Source organism: Manduca sexta, chromosome 11 (assembly GCF_014839805.1).
Source record: "Manduca sexta isolate Smith_Timp_Sample1 chromosome 11, JHU_Msex_v1.0, whole genome shotgun sequence".
Taxonomy (NCBI): Eukaryota; Metazoa; Arthropoda; class Insecta; order Lepidoptera; family Sphingidae; genus Manduca; species Manduca sexta.
Window position 1 is genome coordinate 2,993,324 of NC_051125.1, and position 24,060 is coordinate 3,017,383.

General features: G+C 34.1%; 1 protein-coding gene across 1 annotated transcript in view; it reads right to left on the reverse strand.

The window, feature by feature from the left end:
• The window catches only part of LOC115454427 (UDP-glucosyltransferase 2), a 49,110-nt gene that overhangs the window by 16,189 nt on the left and 8,861 nt on the right, over nt 1-24,060 (reverse strand). The window contains exon 2 of the mRNA XM_037437507.1: nt 16,701-16,804. Within this exon, the coding sequence (XP_037293404.1) occupies nt 16,701-16,703 (3 nt within the window). The 5' untranslated portion in view covers nt 16,704-16,804. The remainder of the gene's footprint in view (nt 1-16,700; nt 16,805-24,060) is intronic.

Below are 24,060 nucleotides of genomic sequence, written 5' to 3' on the forward strand. Positions count from 1 at the left end.
AAACTGGCCTGTAGACGCAGACGGCGTACAAAATAAACACTAAATTGTTCAATTTCACGAGAATAATACGATAATATTTCATATTATTTAGTATTCAATGTTCATCTCACATTCCAGTCACACACAACTCCAACGCAGTTACTACGGTGGTCTACCAAATAAGAAGTACCTTAATCACCTATACAATCATGACTACACTCTGATTGTGTACGTTAATTAGTTTGTTTACTAACATTAAGGGCTATTAGGTCCCTCTGAGGGTAATTTAATGCGATTTATATGAAAATGTGGAATAAATGCGTCCGTTCGTCGACTTTAGAATTGCAAGCGACATTTCTGGATCATTTATGGATGTTATAGAAGCACGTGTATTGCCTTGCTTTTATTAACTTGACGAATGATTGGAATACTATGAAGTTTCTGTTCAAGTGATTCGTTACTGGTGAATATTGTTCATATAAGAAATTGTATGCTTTCGCATATATAATAATAATATCAGCCGTGTATCATATACTGTCCCACTGCTGGGCACGGGCCTTCTCTACTACTGAGAGGGATTAGGCATATAAATTAATATAATATTAGCAATATTGTAAAAAGAAGTGATTTATTTATTTATTTGTAATAAGGTACACCAACAACACTACATATTACATCAATCAATATTATAAAAAACTATAAGGTACAGCATCTGATATGTGTCCTACTAATAGGTGAACACAGCATTTACCACTAACAACATGTTGAATTAAAATCTAAAACATAATAATAGGAAGTAGAAAAGAAAATTATAAAGTACTAAAAAATATTAAATCAATGAGTAACAATTATATAAGTAATCATTGTGGCTCAAGAGTGGTTTAAATAAAATGTTGTGACAGTGTTATTTTATTTCTAATTCATTTCTGGTGAATATTGTTGATTTCAGGAATTGTATGCTTTGGCATGTACATCAATAAAAAAATCGCAATATTATATCAAAAAAACAAAAAGAATATTCTAAATCAATGACTTATATTTTTATTACACAAAGCTTTGTTGATTCTTAGTAAAGGACAAACTGTTTGTGTTTGTTAAACTTAGACCTATTTATTTAAAAATCTTGTTGACCTTGAACCTTTCAACGAATAAAGTATATAGATTCTGAGAAACCTTCATAAAACTCATCATAAGTTATTTAACAAGGATAACATTGTGATTATGTTTACACAATGATTTAATTTTTGGGTGGTGTTAACCTATGGATTATAAATTCTTATTGCTTTGAAAGACGAGACGAGACTTGCCGTTCGCCTGGGGGTAAGCAATACGACCGCACATAAACAGTAGAATCACCATCCAATACCTTGAATTACAAAGTATTGTTCGGTATTCCACCGCGCTCGCCATCCTGAGACATGATATGTTAAGTCTCATTATGTCCAGTAGTTACGCTAGCTACAATATCCTTCAAACCGGAACACAGCAGTGACTACACTCTGCTGCTTGCGGTGGTACCGACCCAAGCGGACTCTCACATGACATCTCAGTACTATTACTTCAAGGTAATTTGCATTTTGGTTATTAATTTCACCCACAACTCGGATAATGTTTACGTCTTTTTCTCAGCAGCCTCGGAAATTAGGTTCAACGGATTGAACAATTAAGATTTTAATCAGATAATTGTCACACATTGTGGGATATGACGTAATTTTTGTTAATACACATGACCTTTTATGCAACTGGAAATTCCAACTGAAATACCTTTTAAACAATATTTTCGATTGGGTTAATATTTTTGAACGTGACATGAATCTTGATTGATTTCTTGATTGCAATGTGTTTCTGCTGGCAACCTACATTGTGCAAGCATTGTTATGTTCCGGTTTGAAGACATTGTAAAAGTATTTATTGGATTATGAGACTTAATATCTTATGTCTTAGGGTGATGAGCGGAACGCATTGCTATGCCGTGGTCTGTAACTTAAAGTGGGTATGCTATTGGTTATGGCATTGGGGATAAGAAGAACTTGAGAAGACATTATATTTTTGTATCTTAAAAGACGCCGCTGTTCAAGAGTTAATAGCTTACAAGATACAGATCCTTTAAATCTGAATATTATGTTACAAATTTTAAATGTAATCAAATTCAACCTATTTACGTACATCAGAAGTCGTACTATATTTAAACCATTTTATCAGCTAAACAAATCTTATGCCAGTAACAAATTCCTACACAAGCGTGGATACAACCCGTTCCATTTCCTACAGGTTATGCTGGTTGACACACAACTGGTCGCCTAGATCTTCCTCGTTACGTGGTAACCGGTTAGTTGCGCAAGCGCAATATCATTGAACACTGAGAAATGTTACAGATTATTATAGGAAGTGTTTAAGTATATCGCTGTTACCTAATCTAATAGGATATCTATATTTAGAACGAAAGAAAAAAAAAGAATAAGTATTATAATACCTTTATTGATATGTAACCCTGTTTTGTTTAGTTTTCTAAGTAATTATGACGATATTATCTCGCGAACTAATATCGAATATCCGTCCATATTACAAAATGTAGTCCCCCGCCGCCTTTGTCTGTCTCATCGCGATAATCTCAAAAACTATTGAACTCATATTAAATTTTGTATCGAGATAGAGACTTTGAGAACGACAAACTTTTTATCCCAGGAAAATATATAGCGGGACTTTTATCCCGGAAAAACATTTTCACGCTGGCAAAGCTGCAAAGGTTAGTTTTATAAAAATACGCAGATTAAAGAGAACTTATATCATTTGACGAAGAAACTAGTAAAATAAAAAACGTACATTAAAAAAGAATATATGGGTATAATTTGACATAATAATATAATATGTCACAATATAATAACATGAATACAAATGAGTTAAATACCACACATAAACGTAAGGCGAGATTTTAAGAGCAAACGTCATGAACTCTTGCGCCATGCCCCTTCAACACAAATTGCAAATCATTTGACAGCTATTGTAGTGTAAATTACGTAATACGAGATGAACTAAGCATTAAAACATGACATATTGCAATCTCTTACATGGCATTTAGACTTTACTGGGCCCTTATTCTGTATGGTAGTGTGAACGCGTAACGCGGCCGAGTCATGTTATCTTCGAGAAATGTGCGTGGAATGGTATTCTGTAAGCCAAATTTCTATAGTCCTAAACATGATGGGTTGTGTTATGTGCTTGTTACACACTGTCAAAATAACGTCCGGGATAGAGAATAAGGCCCCTGGTAGGTATGACAACGGAATTAATTGAAGCAAACATTCTAAATATTACCTTCGGCTTTCTTTTCACTAATTTCGTATACATGCATAGTTTAAAAGTTCTTTCCAAAACTAAAATTTCATATCCGCCCGGACATAACCTTCACGCAAATATTTTAAACATGGAAACTCAAGTTCCGGACAAAATTAAACGGTAAATTATCTGGAATTATTGTAACTGCATCGTCCGCAATTCGTATTTTTTTCACTTAAGGCCGTTTCCCTTGACTGCGCCTTGCTTGAAAACGTTACATTACCCTTTTAAACGTTTTATTTGGTTTGTGTATTTTTGCGAACGTAAAACGAATCCTTGACCCTTATTGTGAGGGCTGATAATGCGTTATGTAAACAGGTTATTTCTTATTTTTATCTTAAGTACTCAGACGCGTCATACAATCCGAAATTATAATTATTTATTTTGCCATTTTAGCGATATAAATATATACAGTTTTGAAGCACCGCACATAATAATACGCATAGCTGTCATTATTATTCAACATCTCGGTGTTTACTTATCAATTCGTCGCAGTTTTAATATGTGAGAGTCTGCCTCGGTAGGTACCATCGCAATGTCTATTTCTGCCGCCAAGCAACAGTGAAGTCACTGTTGTGTTCCTGTTTGAAGGACATTGTAGCCAGCGTAACTACTGGATATAATAAAACTTAACATCTCATGTCTCAGGATGGCGAGCACAGTGGAATACCAAACAATACTTTATAATTCAAGGTGTTGGATGATTTTCTACTGTTTATGGGCGGTCGTATCGCTTACCATCAGCCGAACGGCAAGCTTGTCTCGTCATTCCAAGCAATAAAAAACGAATAACAGACAAACCCACCAATTGAAACTGTACCCACTACTTAAAATATTGGCGTTTTACTTTTAACTACCTTTAATTTCGAAAGCTTAACTAAATATAAGTCTCAAAGGATATGAACTTTAACTTGAAATCAATTTCCGCTCATACTTAGCCGGTTTTTAACTTGTACCGATGCTCTCTCACATTTACCAGAACATGTAAATATAAAAGTATAGGTAAGGTAATCGTATACAAGGTGAATTCAAAATCAAATTGCTATCAAAGGTCATTACACTTTAACAAGGCTTTTTGGCAAATTGGCCGATGTTGCTCACGCTGTTGTCGTCTGACAGATGGTATTTATTTTCTGTCGGTATTAGAAACATGAATAATAATATCAGTCCTGTATTATATACTTGCCCACTGCTGAGCACGGGTCTCCTCTACTACTGAGAGTGATTAGGCCTTAGTCTACCACGCTGGCCTAGTGCGGATTGGTAGACTTCACACACCTTCGAAATTCCTATAGAGAACTTCTCAGATGTGCAGCTTTCCTCACGATGTTTTCCTTCACCGTTAAAGCGAACGATAAATTCACAAAGAATACACACATGAAGAAACATGAATACAAATGAACAAAAATCCCACACGGAAGTGTGAAAATGATTGCTTGTGCAACATAAGTAAATCGAGGGCCGGTCCCTGGTTAAAGCAAACAATTAATTAAATGCAAGCAATAGTCCCGCAAAAGTAAACTCTTAACCTTCACAATCCCAAATTAAATCCGTAAATGGTGTCATAAAGAATTTAACTTAGGTATACAAAGCGAAGTGTGTTAACGAGTGTGCAAACGTGGCAGAAGGAATTTAGGCTAAAGTGAAAAATTATCTAATTATTCTCTATATAATTATTACAATTATCCGAATAGGTACTGCGGCTATTATAAGTTATTTGAACACAAACTAAGTATGAATTTGCATATAAACATTTTGTAAGGCAATCATGCGAGACGTAACTATACAAACAAAGTTATTCTAAATCTCCAACCATGTTACATTGCAATAAAACCCGTTTTGCTTCAAATGTACAATTTATTCTATTCGGAATATGGGTTAAACATAAGATATACTTTTCATTCTCTATTATTAACGACTTACAAAGTTTTAAAACAACTATCATCGTCTTACTTTCCGACTTGATCCGGTTTAATAAAATCTAGTTTTAATAAGGCTCATTCAATATTCCGTACCCTTGAAATTTCCAAGGTAACCAAAGAACGGTAATATTTTTTTTCATGGCTTCTTTATAAAGTCTACCTTTACTTAAGGAGACGATAAATCAAAAGTTTAAATGTTCGAATGAGGTTTGCTTATTAAATTAATAGCTAAATCAATTCGATGGAGTAGACAGGTGCTGGAGTGGAGGCAGCGGTTAGGTAGACTTAGTGTAGGACGCTTTGCTGCATGATAGACAGACTTGAAAAAGGTAGCCAATGCGGGGTGCTCAAGAGTAGGATGGTTGGCACTGACTTGGGGAGGTCTACGTTAAGCAGTGAACAGCGAAAGGCTGACCGATGTAATAGCAAACTTAATTAATATTTCCTTTTCAACATAAGAATGTGTGCTATATACAAATATTTACCAAAAATATATTAAGTTATGAAAGGTTTAAAAAATTAGGAACTGTAAATACAGTAGAAACTTGAAGATTAATGGCGGTAGATGACATCGCACATCAAACTCAAAGACGAACGCTATTAATCACATGAATGAATGTAATCTCAGGAACGGTACCAACATCTCGAGCTGGTAGCAAATTAGTAGTACTGTAGATCATTTATTTTGTTGTTATAAATGTAAGAGAGAATTAAATTGTAGTTTTTTTTACCTTAAACCAAATAAAATTTTAATCAAGACATCGTATTTCATCGCAAAGGATTGTAACTAATCGTTTTATTAGTTTGCTAATTGCGATCATAAATTTAAAAATTGCGACTACGCTTTTCTTGGTCGAACTTATGAGATTTTGTAAAGAAATGAGGTGATATAAGCTTTAATATTAGCTTCAAAATGCAATTATTTCATTTCTATCTGCTCATATAAATACTGTTAAGGTTGTAGGTATAATGAAACATGCTTCTATCTTGATTACAGTATCATAAACCTAGGTGATTACCATTAAGCCGACGAGTAAGATCCAGATTTCCAACAATCAACCCAGTGTGGCATCGGTAAGGACATCCGAGTCTCTTGGGCATCTTTGACTTATTCAAATGTATGCCTGGAACCGGACTTAAGTCCCGCGGTGGCCATTTTCGATGGATTAGGAATCTAGGGTTTTACGAGCTGATGATAACTGAAAATTGGATATCTACGTGAAGCATTTGTAATAATCCGAGGTAAATGAGACATTTTTTTCTTGATGCAGTTTATCATATTTTATTTATTACACATTATACATTATTTTACTACAATAAATAAATTATATCAATTTACTTTCTAATTTCTAAGATTCAAGATTCTTTATTTGTCAAACATCAGTTCTAACGCACTCTGAAATTAAAAGTTGTTTTTTAAGTCAACGTTGTACAAAAAAGGCGTGCTGCTTTCATATTTAGACTATTCACACCCGAACTTTGTATAAATATTAGACACTGCCTTTATATTCCGTATTGCCCTTAACAATATTTATACCCCGGATACTTCCTTGAATATCTGAATAAATAAAGGTATTTATTTTATAGTCGGGGGACCCTACTCTTATTCGCTTTCGTACAGCTTTTGTTACTTGTTATAGAAATATACGATAGGTATCGGGCACGTGACTATATACTAGGTATAGTATATGTATACAACAGATGCTACGAATAACAATTGAAATAGACTCGGAAATTGGAAAGCGAGTAGTATTTATATAAATAAAATAATTTTGAGGTACAAAACCCTACAAATAGTTTTCGATTGGTTTTCACTATTTTTGAAACTATTATCCTGGTAATTTCGAACTCAAAGAATGAACGAATGAATTAAGTGTTCATTCATCGAATGATTGCGTATTTGCAAGGTGTTACGACGTCTGTAAACTGTTCTAGTGAAAGCATTTAATTGCCTACAGTTGGTTTGCGAGCCATGCAATGAGGAACTATACTGGCAATTGGAAAATTAGATAGATAAGGCAATTATTTTGAATAAAATATTGTTGATAATATTCTATGAACGCGACAATTTCTGCTGCATCGAACAAAAGTAAAATTAAATTCTACCCTCTATTATTATGGGTTGCATATTCAATAAATATCGACCAAATAAGTCGATCGAATAGGTGCAAGCGGGTGCACGCGCACCCCCCTGCCTGGAATAAATCACAATAAAAATAACTAAATGACAATAGGAGCAATCGACCACAAAGGTTTTATTATGGTTTAGCATATGCAAATACCCGCGCGATTATTATAAAATGTAGTTTAGTGTTAATATGTTTGATATTATGTAGTACCTACTGATGCAGCTGCACCTCCCTAAAAGAAATCTTAGCGGCGCCCGTGGGTAAGACAGCAAACCGACATTATCATACCATACTTTTCTTTAGATGTAATAATGGCCCATTATGGTTATAAATAAAAATGACCATATAAACGTTTTACGTATTAACTAATAAATTACAGTTATCTTTCTTTCCTATCTCAGTGTTTTACACGTAACTTTTATTTAATTTAAATGCCACAATTACTTATTTAATATTCTTAGTAAAAATAATCTTGTTTCCACAAATCTGTGTGTATATTTTGATAATTTAAATCATTAATTGGTATTCATGAATGCAGAATAGAGCTAATAATAATCGTACTAAGATTATAAATACTAAAGTTAATGAAGATGTTTTGATTTTTCTTTAATTTAATAATTGCTAAAATAACTCAATTAACATTATTATAATATATTTTTGAATTCGGAAAATGTATACAGGGGGACTTTTACTCCGCGAATATGAACAAGACCTAGTTATGTAATAATTCTTACGTTCCATATTCAAAAAAGTTTTTGACATGCGTCATAGTTAAAAAATGGCCGCTGCTCGGTAACAAATGATACTGTAATCATAACAATTCGTATAATTACACCATAAATGCAAACTCGACAGACGTAGACCGTGACCGCGCTTCATAGTGAGAGTAAAAAAATGTGAGCCACTCTGTTACACTTTCGCCGATTGTCCAACGAGTAAGCTAATTTAAATCTTTTTCTAAAGGCTTACAGCTCATTTTCGCAATCAAATTGTATACGGATATCCTATTGATCGTAGCAAATGGAACCCAAATGCGTTATTAAAGAATAGCATTTTTGCTCGACAGGAAGATGTTACATAACTGCAACTGTTGTCTATCGATATTGGAGCGTATTATAATTATGTTTGTAGTCGCGGAGTTATACCATTGTCCAACATTGTTTTAATAGCAAAATGTTCTACAAAAGGTGTAAGTTCGTCATGTATATTCATTAAAATAAATAATTTTACTAATAAATAGGGCTCATCATTGTAAAACCCTTGCTTAAGTTGTGACCGCCCAGTCACTATAGTGGCTGCAGTTTTCCAACGTCACATCAGGAATAAAAATTGGGAACAATTCCGCTTTTCATTTGGGTTCAAATATTAATTCTTCCTTTATCACTTTCCGGTAACATAAAATATTACGTAAAATTTTGTATTTAAAAATATATCTTTATTAGGTATTCAAAATGGTAGTAATTAATAGCTTAATTAATTATTAATGATAAAGACTTAAAGAGTCATAATTAATGTAAACGCATAATATACGTCACAAATATTTTGTTTTCATAACATAATTTGCAATCGGCCTTATTCTAACCACTTCGGCTGAACAACTAAAACCTAGCCGTTAACTAAACCAGTTTGGCTTAGGCAAATGTTATTCAGCCTATCAAAGAGACTCAAAGATGGACTACATGGATGTTGGACTCGCACCGTTAAAAGCACCTCAGACCTTGTAATTTAACTATACCATTCAAACCGCCTTGGACTTGAATAATATGTTGACGATTTCTGCATTTAAATTGTGATTGACATCATGTTCATTTATATTAAATGTAAAGTAATTATGCAAAAAGGAACCATCGACCAACACGCCAGGTAAAATTTGATTCCTAAGTCGTAAAAAACGGTCAATTACAGCAGATTTATCATTTTCATATGGATCAAGATATTTGAGTTGTTACTATAAAATACTATACTACATAATTTTCAACTAGCTTTTGGCTAAGACTCCGCCCGTGTGAAAAAAATCCCGGATTTAAACTCACCAGTAACGTGGCTTTCTATTAATTTAAAATCGGTTTAGTAGTTCCTGAGATTAACGCGTATAAACAAACAAATAAAAAAGTCAAAGCATCTCTTCATTCTCTAACTCTATTCTCACAACTCTTCTTAATCTATAAGTATAGATTTTAACCTCAACTAATTCCTATTTTACCTTCCTTCAGAATATAGATATCTACACTAAAATTTGTAACCACAATAACCCAAAAAATATGCACTTGCGTACATGTAGAAATTATATTGAACATTTAAATCCACAAAGGATCTTAAAGTTACATCTCTGACTTGATAAAAACTTTGCCTTATGTATAATGGTAAATTGCGTCATCTCTACCAACAGCCCAGGCCTCTACGACGTTAAATCTCGAACTAATAAAACAAACTTTAATATAAGTTAGTACATGTCTAGCACCCGACCCACATGAGACTAGAAAGGTGATAGAGATAAAAATATTTCTTAGAAATATCTAGAACTTTAAACATAATCGTGTTTACTTAGTTTATCAAATAGGCTATTAGCAGTGTATACGCGGGAGTGAACTCTAATGACAATCGTAAAAATGAAATAGTTTTTGTATTACAATGTTTGTGTTTACGCAATCATGTTGTTTATATAATAGTAAGTTTTTTATATGTAAGAAAAAATACATATAAAATTAATCTATATTTCTCTTGGTGACGTTATAAATTGAGAACGTCCTATCAATTTAATTCGTATTTTTTTAAACTTTCTTTGACTTTGCAGAAAATACGGAAAAATTATTCAGAAAATTTGAAATTTTCTAAAACTTAACGACTATTGTAATTTCGCGCGTTTGATGAATGCTTATTTCGCAGAAAGCTGTTCTTATTTTTTATTCTGGAGAAATATTTTTTTTTTTTTTGTATGTGTGTACAATACTGAACTCCTTAGCCGTTGGAACAATTTAAGGCGATACCTCAAGGTCCATTGTCATACATTTTGTTTCACCTTTAATCTGGGTAACTAAACAAGTATTGGCAAGTAAAGAATTTAAATTCACGTCTAGTTAGTGATTAGTTCTCGCAGTTGAAAGAAAAACGTAAAAATAATTAATAATCATGGATATTTCGGCCTTTAAAATTTCGTCATATTAAATTTACGCGGTCTACACCCCAGATAATCATTTTTAGTTTTCAAACTACTAACTTGCTTCGACTGTGGACTTAGAGAAGAAGTACAGTTTATTTATCGGAGTTGTCCTCACATCATAGATTACGGTATAAGCCTGTTTCTCAGTGCCTACGGCATGACAAATTTCGCAGTGCGTAGGCATAAGGACACTGTGATTGGGTAATATTAAGATACAACTTTACTTCAGTTGGCTGTCAGTTAAACAAAGCTGAACAAAATTAAAGAAAACTACAAAAATGTCGACGCTAAGAGTTCGAGCGCACTGGGCAACCTCATAGTAACATTTGTGAATACGAGCCTTATTACCTATTCTCTAAACCCTATTCTATAATGATACATTAGTTTTACTATCGATTTCAAAAAGGATTAGATTAAATCATAATAACCTTACATATTTATTTTATAACTACATTTTCAGAATTTGTACGTAATAATATATTTAGTTACATTCAAGTATGTCTGTTTCATTATTTCACGTTTCAAAATCTATAGACATTTGTGTATATAGCGTAGATTACACAGCAAATCGTCTAAGTAAGTCGAGATATTTCATATTAATTCACTTCTTACTTCCGCAAGCACATGTTACACGTAATAAGTTTCTTGATGACGCAAAGAGACATAAACTCTAACAACTCGTTAAATTGGATTCTTGCTTTGTAGCACAGACGAGCAAATGACAATTTCCTTTATTTGAAGGATCTCTATCGCGCATAAACCCAAAACACCAGAAAAATCATTGTTGCGCTGTCGCCCGTGAAGGAAACGAATAGGGATTAGAAAGACGAGGGCGGCATTTGGACACAATCGCTCTGACGCCCTTTACCCCCCAAAGGGAAGAGGCGCATCTAATGTACCCACATTGCACCATGTGCACTCCGACCCAAGATGTGATAGGAGCGAGCCCATCATCTAACAGGGCACAAATTCCAAACTCCGACAAAAAAAACCCAATATCATATTGCTCGACCCGGTATTCGTACCCGAGAATTTAAAACGGAAATCGTAGCACGCGCGCGCAATACTTTTACGCAAATGAGACAGAATTTTAACCTCATATATAAAATACAGCAAGAAACTGCTTTACTTGTTTTTCTGTGGACTATGATATTACCTGTACCGCGCTCGTTCCTGTAGACCAGTACGTCTACACTGACGTGTTTCTATTAGACACGATCAATAAATACACTCAACCACCAACCACAACTCCAAGCCGTTCAATATAATGAAAACAATCGATTTTCTAGACTGAACAATTTCAATTAAACTTACAATACAGTTGAAGGCTCCGTAACAGTATTTAAAGAGTATAGTTAGTTATAGAGCGGACATTAGAACCAAATTTGTGCTCCAATAGTTATTACTAATTGGTAATAAGTCCTTGTCTTGAACTGTCCGTGTGACAAGACCTCACAGAATCCTTAGATGTTTATTTATTTATCTATTTATTTGTTTATTTATTTGAACAGCCAACAAAATATGCACGTTACATAGTTATTTGTTACAATTCAGTAAGTAATTGCTGCAGTGCTGTTTTAATTACAGGCTGTCACAGCATGAACATATTATTACATAACAATAAACAACTGGCTGCACCATAAGTGCAGTATATTCTAAATATAAGACTGAATATAAAACTAGATTTAGGTTTCAAGAAGCGAGTCCAATATTTTCTTTTTGAAGATAAGAAGCGAGTCATTAAAAATAAAAAAAAAAATACGGAAAAAAGGCTATAATTCGCATTAAAACGTGCAAATCTCTATATGGAAAAAATGAGAAGATTTTACGTTAGTGTTTTGCTATTTCACAGTAAACTGAGTAACCATCTCATGAGCGCAAAATTTTAGTACGACAATATTCCCAATGTCCGCTCTATATAATCTTAGAACTATGCTCCGTAAGCTAGTTACCATAATGTAGATGTTATTCACTTTGTATCCGTTTAAATAATATTCCTAAGCTTATCTGACCATGGCTAGATGTTTCGTACCCCTACAAAGCCTCGGGCATTATGGAACGTACTTGGGAATTATTTTGGGGGTAAAATTATAATTAAATTATCGGACCTCAAAAAAGTGCAGTAATAAATAGAGTTAGACGAAATCCTCTATTGACAAGTACAGAATATATAATATATATTTTTTATGGAAAACCTCACAATGATTGTGGAAAGATAAATATAAGTAATCAATCAGAATCCTTCAAGAATGTTCTGTTGTTTATTTATCGGAACTTGTTGAGCTCCTATATAAAATGTCTATTGAAGCGACCGATCGGACCGGTATAAAACATATAAGTTCATTAAATTACTGTATGCCATCAAATATCAATCTTTAGTTAATGTTCTTTTTGTGAGTAAATAATTTTCTCAAGTTACTCTACGAATCAGGGCAAGAGACTTCGTAATCTCAGATCTCTTGACTATAGTAATATATAAAGCTGAATAGTTAATTTGTTTGTTTGAACTCGTTATCTCAGGAACTACTAAATCGATTTTCTTTTTTTTTCACTAATACGAAGCTATATTACTCCTGAGTGCTTTAAATTATTTTTATCCCAGAGAAATTATTGCACACGGATGGAGCCGTAGGCAAAAGGTAGTAAATAATAAATACATATTAAAAAGTCTTGGTAATCCATTTTTTATTGAGCATTGTGAAGGAAAAACATCGTGAGGAAACCTGCACACCTGAGAAGTTCTCTATAGGAATTTCGAGGGTGTGTGAAGTCTACCAATCCGCACTAGGCCAGCGTGGTGGACTAAGGCCTAATCCCTCTCATTAGCAGAGAGGCCTGTACCCAACAGTGGGACAGTATATAACACAGGGCTAATATTATTATTTTTGAAAACACTTAATCCAATAATCTCTATTAATGCCATAAAGTCAAAGACCTATTAGATACCAATAACCTCAAAGATTACAAACTTTTGATACGAACATCAAAGTTTAACTGATTTCATTTTTCAAAGATGCAAGACTTTGAGATCGGATTTCTTGATCCCCTTTTAAGTCCACGCCTGTCTGCTGAAGTCTAGGCATTAAAGGACAAAAGGACAGACGGCTGTGACCTTGAAGTATTACAAATTCTATGACATGAGTATTCAATATTGATGAAATTATAACAAGTACTTTTTTATGTCCTTTCTTACAACTTCTTATTTTGTTCTGTGGAACAAAATATACTTCATGTATTTCACACGAAGTAGAGTATATATGTGAAAAAACACGCCGATTTCATTTTGTCTCAAAATACCAAATTCCTTAGCAGACACTGATGGTCTAAATAGATCCAAGAACAAATTTCTTTACATTTTTGTTTATTATTAAATAATATTTAGACACTTCACTTAAAACACCTAGGGCTCCTTATTTTTCAAAAAACACGATAACTAAAACTTACTTTGCAGAAAATATAAACAACATTTTACCGGATCCGACTAGACAAATAATAATTAATCCAAAGTTTATATTAACCAGTGAGCTATAATCAAGAAGTTGCTCGCAATACACACCTAGAGACAAGTGGGTTGATCTAGTCTAAAATGACGCAAGAATGTCTAACTACACAACAAAAACAGCGCTAACTTTTGACGGTATTACGGTACAACTGCAGTGCTGAGGTCTCGGATTCAATCCGCATCAGGGAAAATAATATTTGGTTTTTCTGCTCAGTATCAACCCGGAGTCTGGAATTTGTGCCCGATATGGCGATAGGCTCGCCCCTTATCACATCATGGGACGGAATACTCACCAAAGTGGGCACACTAGTTGAGCCTCTACCTACCCGTCCAGAGATAAAAAGGCGTGAGTGTGTATATATAAGTATTCTCAATGCTTTGATTATTCATAATCGTTAAGCTATCTATTAACCAAAAGTAACCATCGTATAAATAAGAAATAAATGTATAAAATGCTATTTCAATAATCCGACATTTTTCATACGTGTACGACTAAGTTACCCCACTGCACCTGGGGCCTTATACTCTATCCCACACGTTATTTTGACAGTGTGTAACAAGCACGTAACACAACCCATCATGTTTAGGACTATAGAAATTTGGCTAACAGAATACCATTCCACGCACATTTCTCGAAGATAACATGACGCGGTCGCGTTACGCGTTTACACTATCATACAGAATAAGGGCCCTGGTAAACGGAGTGGGTTCAAATAGAATGTCGACTGACGAGAGATAATTACCCCCGGTAGTCGACAGAATTATGCCGGCCTGTTAGAACTGGATATACACAGACTGAACTCGGAACGCGATACACTTAAGTGGGCCACTATCGCGGATTTAACATCTTGTGTACAGTGGTCGTTATCCAGGCAGATATAAACCATATCCTATCACCAGCATTTTACATAAAATTACTTACGATAGTTTACAAAAATATTATATTTTTAAAAGCTAACCGAATGCTATACAACTTTCGATAAAATTCAACACACATAGACGTCACGTATTTATGAGCTACATTTAACCCGAAAAAGCATATTATTTTAACCTGGTAAAGTACGTGGGCAAAGTCACAAACACCTACAACCTAACTTTAATGATGTTTTCCACTGTCATAGGTGCTTCCTCATCGACTCCATATAAGTTTGTCCACCAATAGCAAGTTAATCACCTATTGTAAGACGGATGGGTCATAATGCGTCTGCAATGACGAGGGTTTATTAAGGAAATCGTGCGATTTGTTTTTCGACCCGGCAAGGACGGTTGTCGATCGTTAATAATACATTAAAGACTCATTTAAACCACGCGGTTAGTATGAGATTGAATTTTATAAATATCTGTGTGACAAAACTATGCCGGCAGCCCTGTGAAGCGATCTTAATAATATTGGCCTTGTGTTACTGTCCCATTGCTGGGCACGGGCCTCCTCTACTACTGAAAGGGTTTAGGACTCCGTCCATGCTGGCCTAGTGCTGGTTGGCAGACTTCACATATCTTCGAAATTATTATAAAAAAGATTTCATGTATGCAGGTTTCCTCATGATGTTTTCCTCACCGTTAAACCAAGTAATTATTCAAAGAATACAGACACAACTTTAAAAAACTCAGAGATATCAATGTTAATATAGTATTTTCCCTCCCAAAACATCCACATCCAGAACAAATTTGCGTATGACATTTTTCTTAATAGAATCAAACCCACGGTGTTTAGTTTCAAAGCATCGTCGCACTTCATCAATAAGCTATGTTCAATACGGTCGCATCTTAATGGCTATAAGTTTATTCCTTGTAACGATAAAATTATTGTTTTTAGGGTTAGTAGTTTAAAAGAGATCTACATGACTGGTGTTACATCACGCATCATGCTGGCCAATTCAAAGCGATCGTACTGTATAAATACGTTATTTAATAATGTTACTATTTATAATATTTGGTTCGACACCAGTAATTTATAAATTCTAGAAAATAGAGAATAAAGTACAAAAGACGATCTTATCACAATCTCTTACAGACGACCATGGTATGCATATAAGAGAAAACGGAAAAATATGGGGCAGAATAAGATGTATATAATGAATTCGTGAAATATCGTGTAAATGGGCACTAAGATCGACTAATGTCGGTATTGAAGCTCAAAATTTCGCTATAAATATGACATGCTGACATTAATATTAATGTCTATATTCTAAGTTAAACGTCAATTATTATTCTTATTACACTGCAGCTTATTGAGATAAAAAAATAATTGAGTTGAGTATGTACTATTATCATTTCGTTAATGTAACGATGATTACTTTTTTATGATTATTAAAAAACGCTTTTATAAGGTTTGCACAGCAAGATTATTCTAAGAACTTATTGGAATATTTTCGCAGCTATACGCATTTGTCTCCAAGAGTATAAAACATAATTTTAAGGTTATAGCTTAAGGTCCATTTTTCATACATTTTGTTTCACCTTTAATCTGGGTAACTAAACAAGTATTGACAAGTAAAGAATTTAAATTCACGTCTAGTTAGTGATTAGTTCTCGCAGTTGAAAGAAAAACGTATAAATAATTAATATGCATGGATATTTCGGCCTTTAAAATTTCGTCGTATTAAATTTTAAAGGCCGAAATATCGAATTTAAATTTCGAATTTCGAATTCGTCTTTTGAATTTTACTCACCATTTTATCCAACTTTTTTATACAACACAAGCACTTGACAATCTGTCATACAACCAACACCTCACAACACTGGCCACCGTTGCTGTTTAGTTCGAGTTTGACGCCTGCAAAAAAGAAGAAAAAACACTTAAAGTAACTTAGTGAAAGTTTCCAGCGTGTTTTGCTACGCCAAGATCATTTTAATACAATCAGACGGTTTCGAATTGGTGGTTAATGATAAAGGTTATTTTATTCGGCTCGTTATTTAAAATCGTTTTGCAAATGTTGCTTAAGGTTGAAATATTTTTAACCGTCGACAACAGATCATTATCGCTTTAGTGTTTATGGTATTGGTACTTTATGTCAATTACTATAAAGAAGATGATCTTGAACTGTAGAGATCATTTAATATTTTAAATAAAAAAGAAAAAGCTGACAAAGAGCCACATCAAAGAAGATATCTTATAACAGAAAATCCATCATGTTATACTTTTTCGTAAAACTATCTCCAATTTCTTGCTTGGATATTTTTATGTCATTTAAAAGTAAATTAATCGCTTCTCTGATGATAAACTGCCCGTAAACATTGTTAAAACTATACAAATTGTGTATTACAAAGATATATGCATGCTTGGACGCAACAGTCCTTTCAAACTAGATAAACAGAACAACCCGTACGTCTTACACGAGAGATCTAATACGTAATAAAGAATTCTAGAGTCTTCGATTGATTAAAAACAACCAAGTATAGAATATTTTTTTATCATATAATTTTCCTACTTATAAGTCTGGAGGCTAGGTAAGTTTTCTCTATATTACTTGCTATCACGTAATGTAGTAAATAATAATAATAAAATCAGCCCTGTATTATATACTTGCCCACTGCTGAGCACGGGCCTCCTCTACTACTGAGAGGGATTAGGCCTTAGTCCACCACGCTGGCCTAGTGCGGATTGGTAGACTTCACACACCTTCGAAATTCCTATAGAGAACTTCTCAGATGTGCAGGTTTCCTCACGATGTTTTCCTTCACCGTTAAAGCGAACGATAAATTCACAAAGAATACACACATAATTTTTTAGAGAAGTCAGAGGTGTGTGCTCTTGGGATTTGAACCTGCGGACATTCGCCTCGGTAGTCCGTTCCACACCCAACTAGGCTATCGCCGCAACGTAATGTAGTACCCAGATTAAATTAACTCATGGACTTATATGGCTGCAGGCTCTACGTCTAAATAGAACTGCATTAAGATTTTGCACAGGAATATTATTATTTTAATTTTTTTTAATCATTTCCATCCACTGGTTGTCTGGTAGAGATCGCCTCGATCGATAAGACCGCCATTTGTACCACCGATGTTCAAATAATTTCCATCATATGTATAGGTATACATATTTGTTTTGGTTTTTCTAATACTTTAGTATACAATAAAGTTTTAAAATAAAATAAATAAATTAACTATTTCAAAATTATATTTATTGTAATAGTTCTATTTTAGATATTTAGCTCGCATATTTTGTTTACAAACATACCGACGACGATGAATCAAATCTTATTCGTGATTTATATTAAAGAAGATTTTGTTCGCGGTTCCACCCGCGTGAGGGAGTTCTGATAGACACAGATGCGGCGTGGGACTTTGTTTTATAATATGTTTTTTAGAACTTTTTAAGAAGAACAATTCCTTCATACATGATTCTTGCGTAACTTTAACGGTTTACGCAACGCACGCAACGGAAGCTCTAAAAACGAATAAATTTTCCTCGTTTTTGCAACATTTTTCATTGATGCTCCGCTCTTATTGGTCAAAGCGTGATTTTTTATAGCTTATAGCTTTCCTCGATAAATGGGCTATCGAACACCAACAGAATTTACATTAATTTGTGGGTTTGTAATGGCTAAACATTTTATTTTATGTACGGGTCCGGCAGAGGAACTCCACTGCACCTGATGCTAAGTGGAGTAAGGTCGAATAGAATGTCGACCAACGAGAGATTACCCCTCGCCAGTCGACACATTTATGCCGGCCTGTTGGAACCGAATATACACAGCCTGATCCCGGAACGCGACACAGTACTTGGGCCACTATGGCGGGTTTAACACCTTGTGTACGGTAATCTCAATCCAGGCAAATAGATCCTACCACCAGCGAAGCGAATTAATAATGACATTTATTACGTCTTTCAAGCAGGACGAGCCGCGAGCTAAACCTAGCATAAATATATTTAGACATAAATTCTTACAACCAGTACTACTCGATATTGAAATAAAATTTGTAATCCTTAAATTTTGTGTCAAGTTTGTATTCTTGCCTTCAAGCACATCGCGAGCCATATTTGGAGTTTATCGTGTTGCATATTTTTAAAAGGAACAATAACTTGCCTTACTCTGTTTTAGTTGGAAGTCACAAGGCTGTATGGAAAAATATACATACAGCTAATTTAAAAAGTTACGACGTAAAAAAATATAGAAGTCGGTTCATAATTAAAATGTTAGTAAAAACTAATTTCGTCTTGTAGTAATTATGTATGCTAATAACTTTGTATGTATAGTGTTACAGTAGTATAATTTTCAATGCGGTAAATGATTTTTATACATAATTATTGAAATTATTTTCAACAAACTTTTATTATTCGTATTTGTTTCTTTATTCGATAAAAAAAGACACATATATAATAAAGTTAATGTCGAAATTAATCATTCGGGATTTATCGAAAAAATCTTTAAAGATATAAAATAAATATCATTAAATTTAAGGCTACCGACATTCAGTAAGACGTGCGAAGTGACGTTTCACTCAACCACGTTGTAAAAATACTTTAACGCCTTTTTTGTTCATAACGTCTTACAATAAGTGATAATGGGTAGATCGTCGGTAAACTCAGTTTTTTAAGCGGATAAATATCGTGAAATTGAAATAGGCAATTTATCGTTATCAATATCAGGCCGGAGTTTCGAATTGATTCCTGATTGGGATTAGGCTCGCCCCCTATTACATCATGGGACGGAATATATTCGGCGGAAAGTAGGGCCACTAGGTGCCCCTTCGCCGTCTGTTAAAAGGCGTATAAGTTTGTATGAATATATAAGTTTATATTATTATATTGTTAATTGTTTTTTGTAGAGTCGTTTCCGTAGTACAAATTCAATTAGAGCATAGGTTTAAGGAAGACAATCTAGTCTTAATGTAATTTAGTACTTAATTAAGTATTCTTTATAATGATTGTGTTCTGTGCTATGCCTTTTGTTAAATAATAAAAAAAAGTATGTGTTTGTTTTCACAATCATTACTAAAACTGGACCTAGGTAATAGGTATACCTAGGCCTCCTCTAAAGTTTTTCAGACCTACCTGGAAACGATTTTCATCCAGCCATAATTATTAGTATTAAAATCATTTTTTACTACATATCAATATAATTTTTGAATCCGTCTGTGATGGGACGGGATTTAAAGGTAATCTTTGAGTAATTTGTAAAGGGAATGCATCATAGATACCGCATTCGAATTGCATACTTGTGATATAGAAACAGAGTTAATTATTGCATTTCGGTATTTTCACTTTATTGTGTTTGGTTCCAACTATAATTATCGTTTGCTAAAAAACAATACAAACCACCTTTCTATAATGTACTCACGTTCAATTTGCGCATTCAAAAAAGTTTATATTAAAAATTATAAATCGGCCAGACACATTTGTGTATACCTAATTATCTGGCGACAAAAAGTTATGTGAAACATTTTGTGGTATTTCAAACGTAATTTAGCTTAAATTTTAAACGACCTCACAAATAAAAGCGATATCATTTTTAATTTCCCTGTAATATTGTCTTACTCTTTCGAAATAAAATAGAAAATCTGCCTGTTTACTTTATAATATAAAGAATTCATTTTTTTTTATAAATTTGACATTTCGGATATAAATAGTATAGCCTTTATGTTAAACCGAGACTGTTTCTAACTACGAGCGAAATTTCATAAACTGGTTCCTTTTATTTCCATTTTACTGTATTAATAGAAAATGTAAACAAACATTTAATACAAAATTATAAAATTTTGAAATTTTACACTTGAAAAATGCAACAGATTTAAAACTATAATAAAACATTTACGAACATTCCAACCACCTACAACTGCATAAAGGAGAATAAAAGAAGAGTTTCGCAGGAAATGAGTTCTAACAAAGGGTACCATTGGAAAATAATACAAGACACGCCAAGTTTCATTTTAAAGTTTTTCTCTGAACGTGGTTAACTAACTCACTTTGTCTGCTTCTTTACGAGTACAGCAAAATGACCCTACTGGACATGATACTAATTGGAGTAGATACGAAAGAGTCCTCGCCAGTCAACACAATTATGCCGCCCCGGGGGTAATTCTTGTGTGTTTGCCGTTCAAATCTCATGCTCTGGGGGTCATTTGCCGCGACCCTAGGCATACAGTCCTGTATATACCGCTTCGTACTTCACATTCTCCCTTCCGCCCATACTAAAGAAGGTTGCTGCACCTAAGAAACATTTATGTGTCTTTCTATATCGCAGCAACCGATAAACCAATTGTCATTTTTTGCAATAAGATATTTATGGACGGCACAGGGATAACAATACATAGATCCTACAGTAATTATATTTTTGACGATGGTAATCAAATGGACGCAGTCACAAGCAATATCCTCGCTATAAATTTAACTGGCTTTTTCTAGTATTGGAACTACGCGCTGGTAAACCTTTTATGAATGCTAGAGACCATTGTTTATTCACAAATGTCATAAATATATCCTTTATCCTTGTTTAGTTAAGCCACCCAAATCCCTGTTCCTCAAACAATGAAGATTTGGCAAAGAAAAAGTAAGTCTCAGTGAAAGCCACCGTAAAGATATATGACATTATTAATAGAAAATATATTCCTAACAAATTCTATGCACTCTTATATAATCTTAAATTGTACTTTATAATAATTAATATCTATTTTGAGAGGGGTACATGGAATGTTGTGCTTGCAAAGTTGAGGGCGATATATCGTTTGTATCATAATAGGTATGGTAGCGCAAAACATTTTAAATATAAACTAAGAATATTATGTTCCATACTCAGACTCCCCCAAGGGATCATAACTCAAGATGGACTTGTTTAGAACCAACCCTTTCAAACAAAGTAGTGATGCATAATAAAATTCTGAATTCATAAATAATTTTATTACCCATTTCCCTATAGTTGATGTCTACTTGTTTCTTTTCGTTGAATAAAATGTGGGTATTACAAATGCATTTAGCTTTATATGGACCTTTAAAAACATACTCAATAAAACTGTCTCGCAAATCTCTTACTATGCGATTGGTATAACTTCCCTGCACTCCAAAGAAACTATATTGAAGAGGACTGCAGCGATGCACACTTCCGGGTCCGGAAACTATTACGTATGACATAATAGTTGCCAGACTTTTGACATCTTATGTCGCATGAGAAGTTGGAGTGCAAAATTACTTCGTCTATTTCAAGATACTAGCACAATTATAACAACTTGTTCCAAATTCCGTGGCAGCATTCGTAGAGAATTGCAACACGTATTGATGGATAATATATTAACTTCACCTTAAGCCTACACCTATCATCAGAATAAAAAGAAAGTCACGCGTATGAAAAAGCCGGGTAGACCTCAAATTTATTCATGTTTAAACGTTATAAAAATTCAGACAATGGCATGAGCAAATATAATAAAACTGTCTCTACTGCTGTCACGAGTAAAGTAGCGCCATTTTGTCAAGTAAACTAACCGTTCAGTTCACAATAGTCGAGCGTTTACAGTTCACGAACAAAGCTTTGAAAATGACGATGTATTTATAGCTTGCGAATAAAACTCGTGGCACGTAGCTGAATGAATCATATTTATGTAAAAAACTCAATTATGTAGAAGTCTTTCATTTCTACTTTTCTGCTTTCAACCAATATCAATGAAAGTTTGCCGATTTTCAAATTATTCCAATTCAGAAAGGTTATCTATCCATCATAATTCTTTTTTTTATTTGTTCAGCGATATATTTTATAAAACATAATATAATCTAGTCTGACTTCGTTATGTAACTGCGATCTCTGGAGCCTAAGGAATCTCTTACCCTTCCTAATCCCTTATTTTTCCACCAAGCGCACTCATAATTCTTCTGAAATAGACCTTTTCGAGATCAACTGAAGTAACCCACTCGCTCATTTAGTAGTATTGTCTGCGCGATACAACCACTCTGAGATTCTGAGTTCGAATCCTCAGTATCAATCTGAATCTGGAATTTGTGCCAGATATAGCGATATAAACACAACCTCTCCCACCATGGGATGAAAAACACAGGCGAAAAGAGGGTATCTACCTGCCTACCCCTTTGAGGATATAGGCGTGATGTGTTTGTTTATATCCCGGCCTATGATATTAAATACGGCTTGTGTCCCCCAAACGTGCACGTAGACGAGTTTCCAAACTCATATTGACAAAATGTTTAACACCACACCTATTGGTTACGCTAGCTCGTGTTACTTACAAGTAATCGAAAGCTGTGTCAGTGTGTCACGCGGGTAGTCGCTACTACACTGTTTACTCTTGTTCAACTTTCCTAACCATTTATTACATATTTTTATACAACTAAACAATGGCGATACCCTAGTTGGGTGTGGAACGGACTGCCAAGACGAATGTCCGCAGGTTCAAATCCCAAGGGCACACACCTTTGACTTTTCTAAAATCATGTGTGTATTCTTTGTGAATTTATCGTTCGGTTTAACGGTGAAGGAAAACATCGTGAGGAAACCTGCACATCTGAGAAGTTCTCTATAGGAATTTCAAAGGTGTGTGAAGTCTACCATTCCGCACTAGGCCAGCGTGGTGGACTAAGGCCTAATCCCTCTCGGTAGTAATGGAGGCCCGTGCTCAGCAGTGGGCAAGTATATAATACAGGGCTGATATTATTATATTATAATTAGACGATGAGAGGGAGTTGCTCACATGAGGTAAGCGATCCGATACCATATGTTGTAAATTCTTTGTCATATGGTAAGCATCACTTCTATAAATTGTAAAAACACAGAATTCTAAATTACAAATCATTGCATGGAAATGGCTCTCATTTTAAATTTTAGAAGTGTTTTAATGCTTAGTAGGAAACTGCATTGGCTAAAATGAAATTAAAAGTGAAGCAAATAAGTACTTGCACGCTTGCTTAAAAAAACTATACAAAGAATTATTTACCGACTGACTCGTGCATGAGAAACCTTCGTCTTATTTAAAATAACTCATGACATTGTCTTTAGTCTCTTAATATTGTTAAGTTAATATCTATCACTACAACTTTGATTAACAAAATTAGATTTTAAGTCTCATAATATGTACAATGCCCTTGAA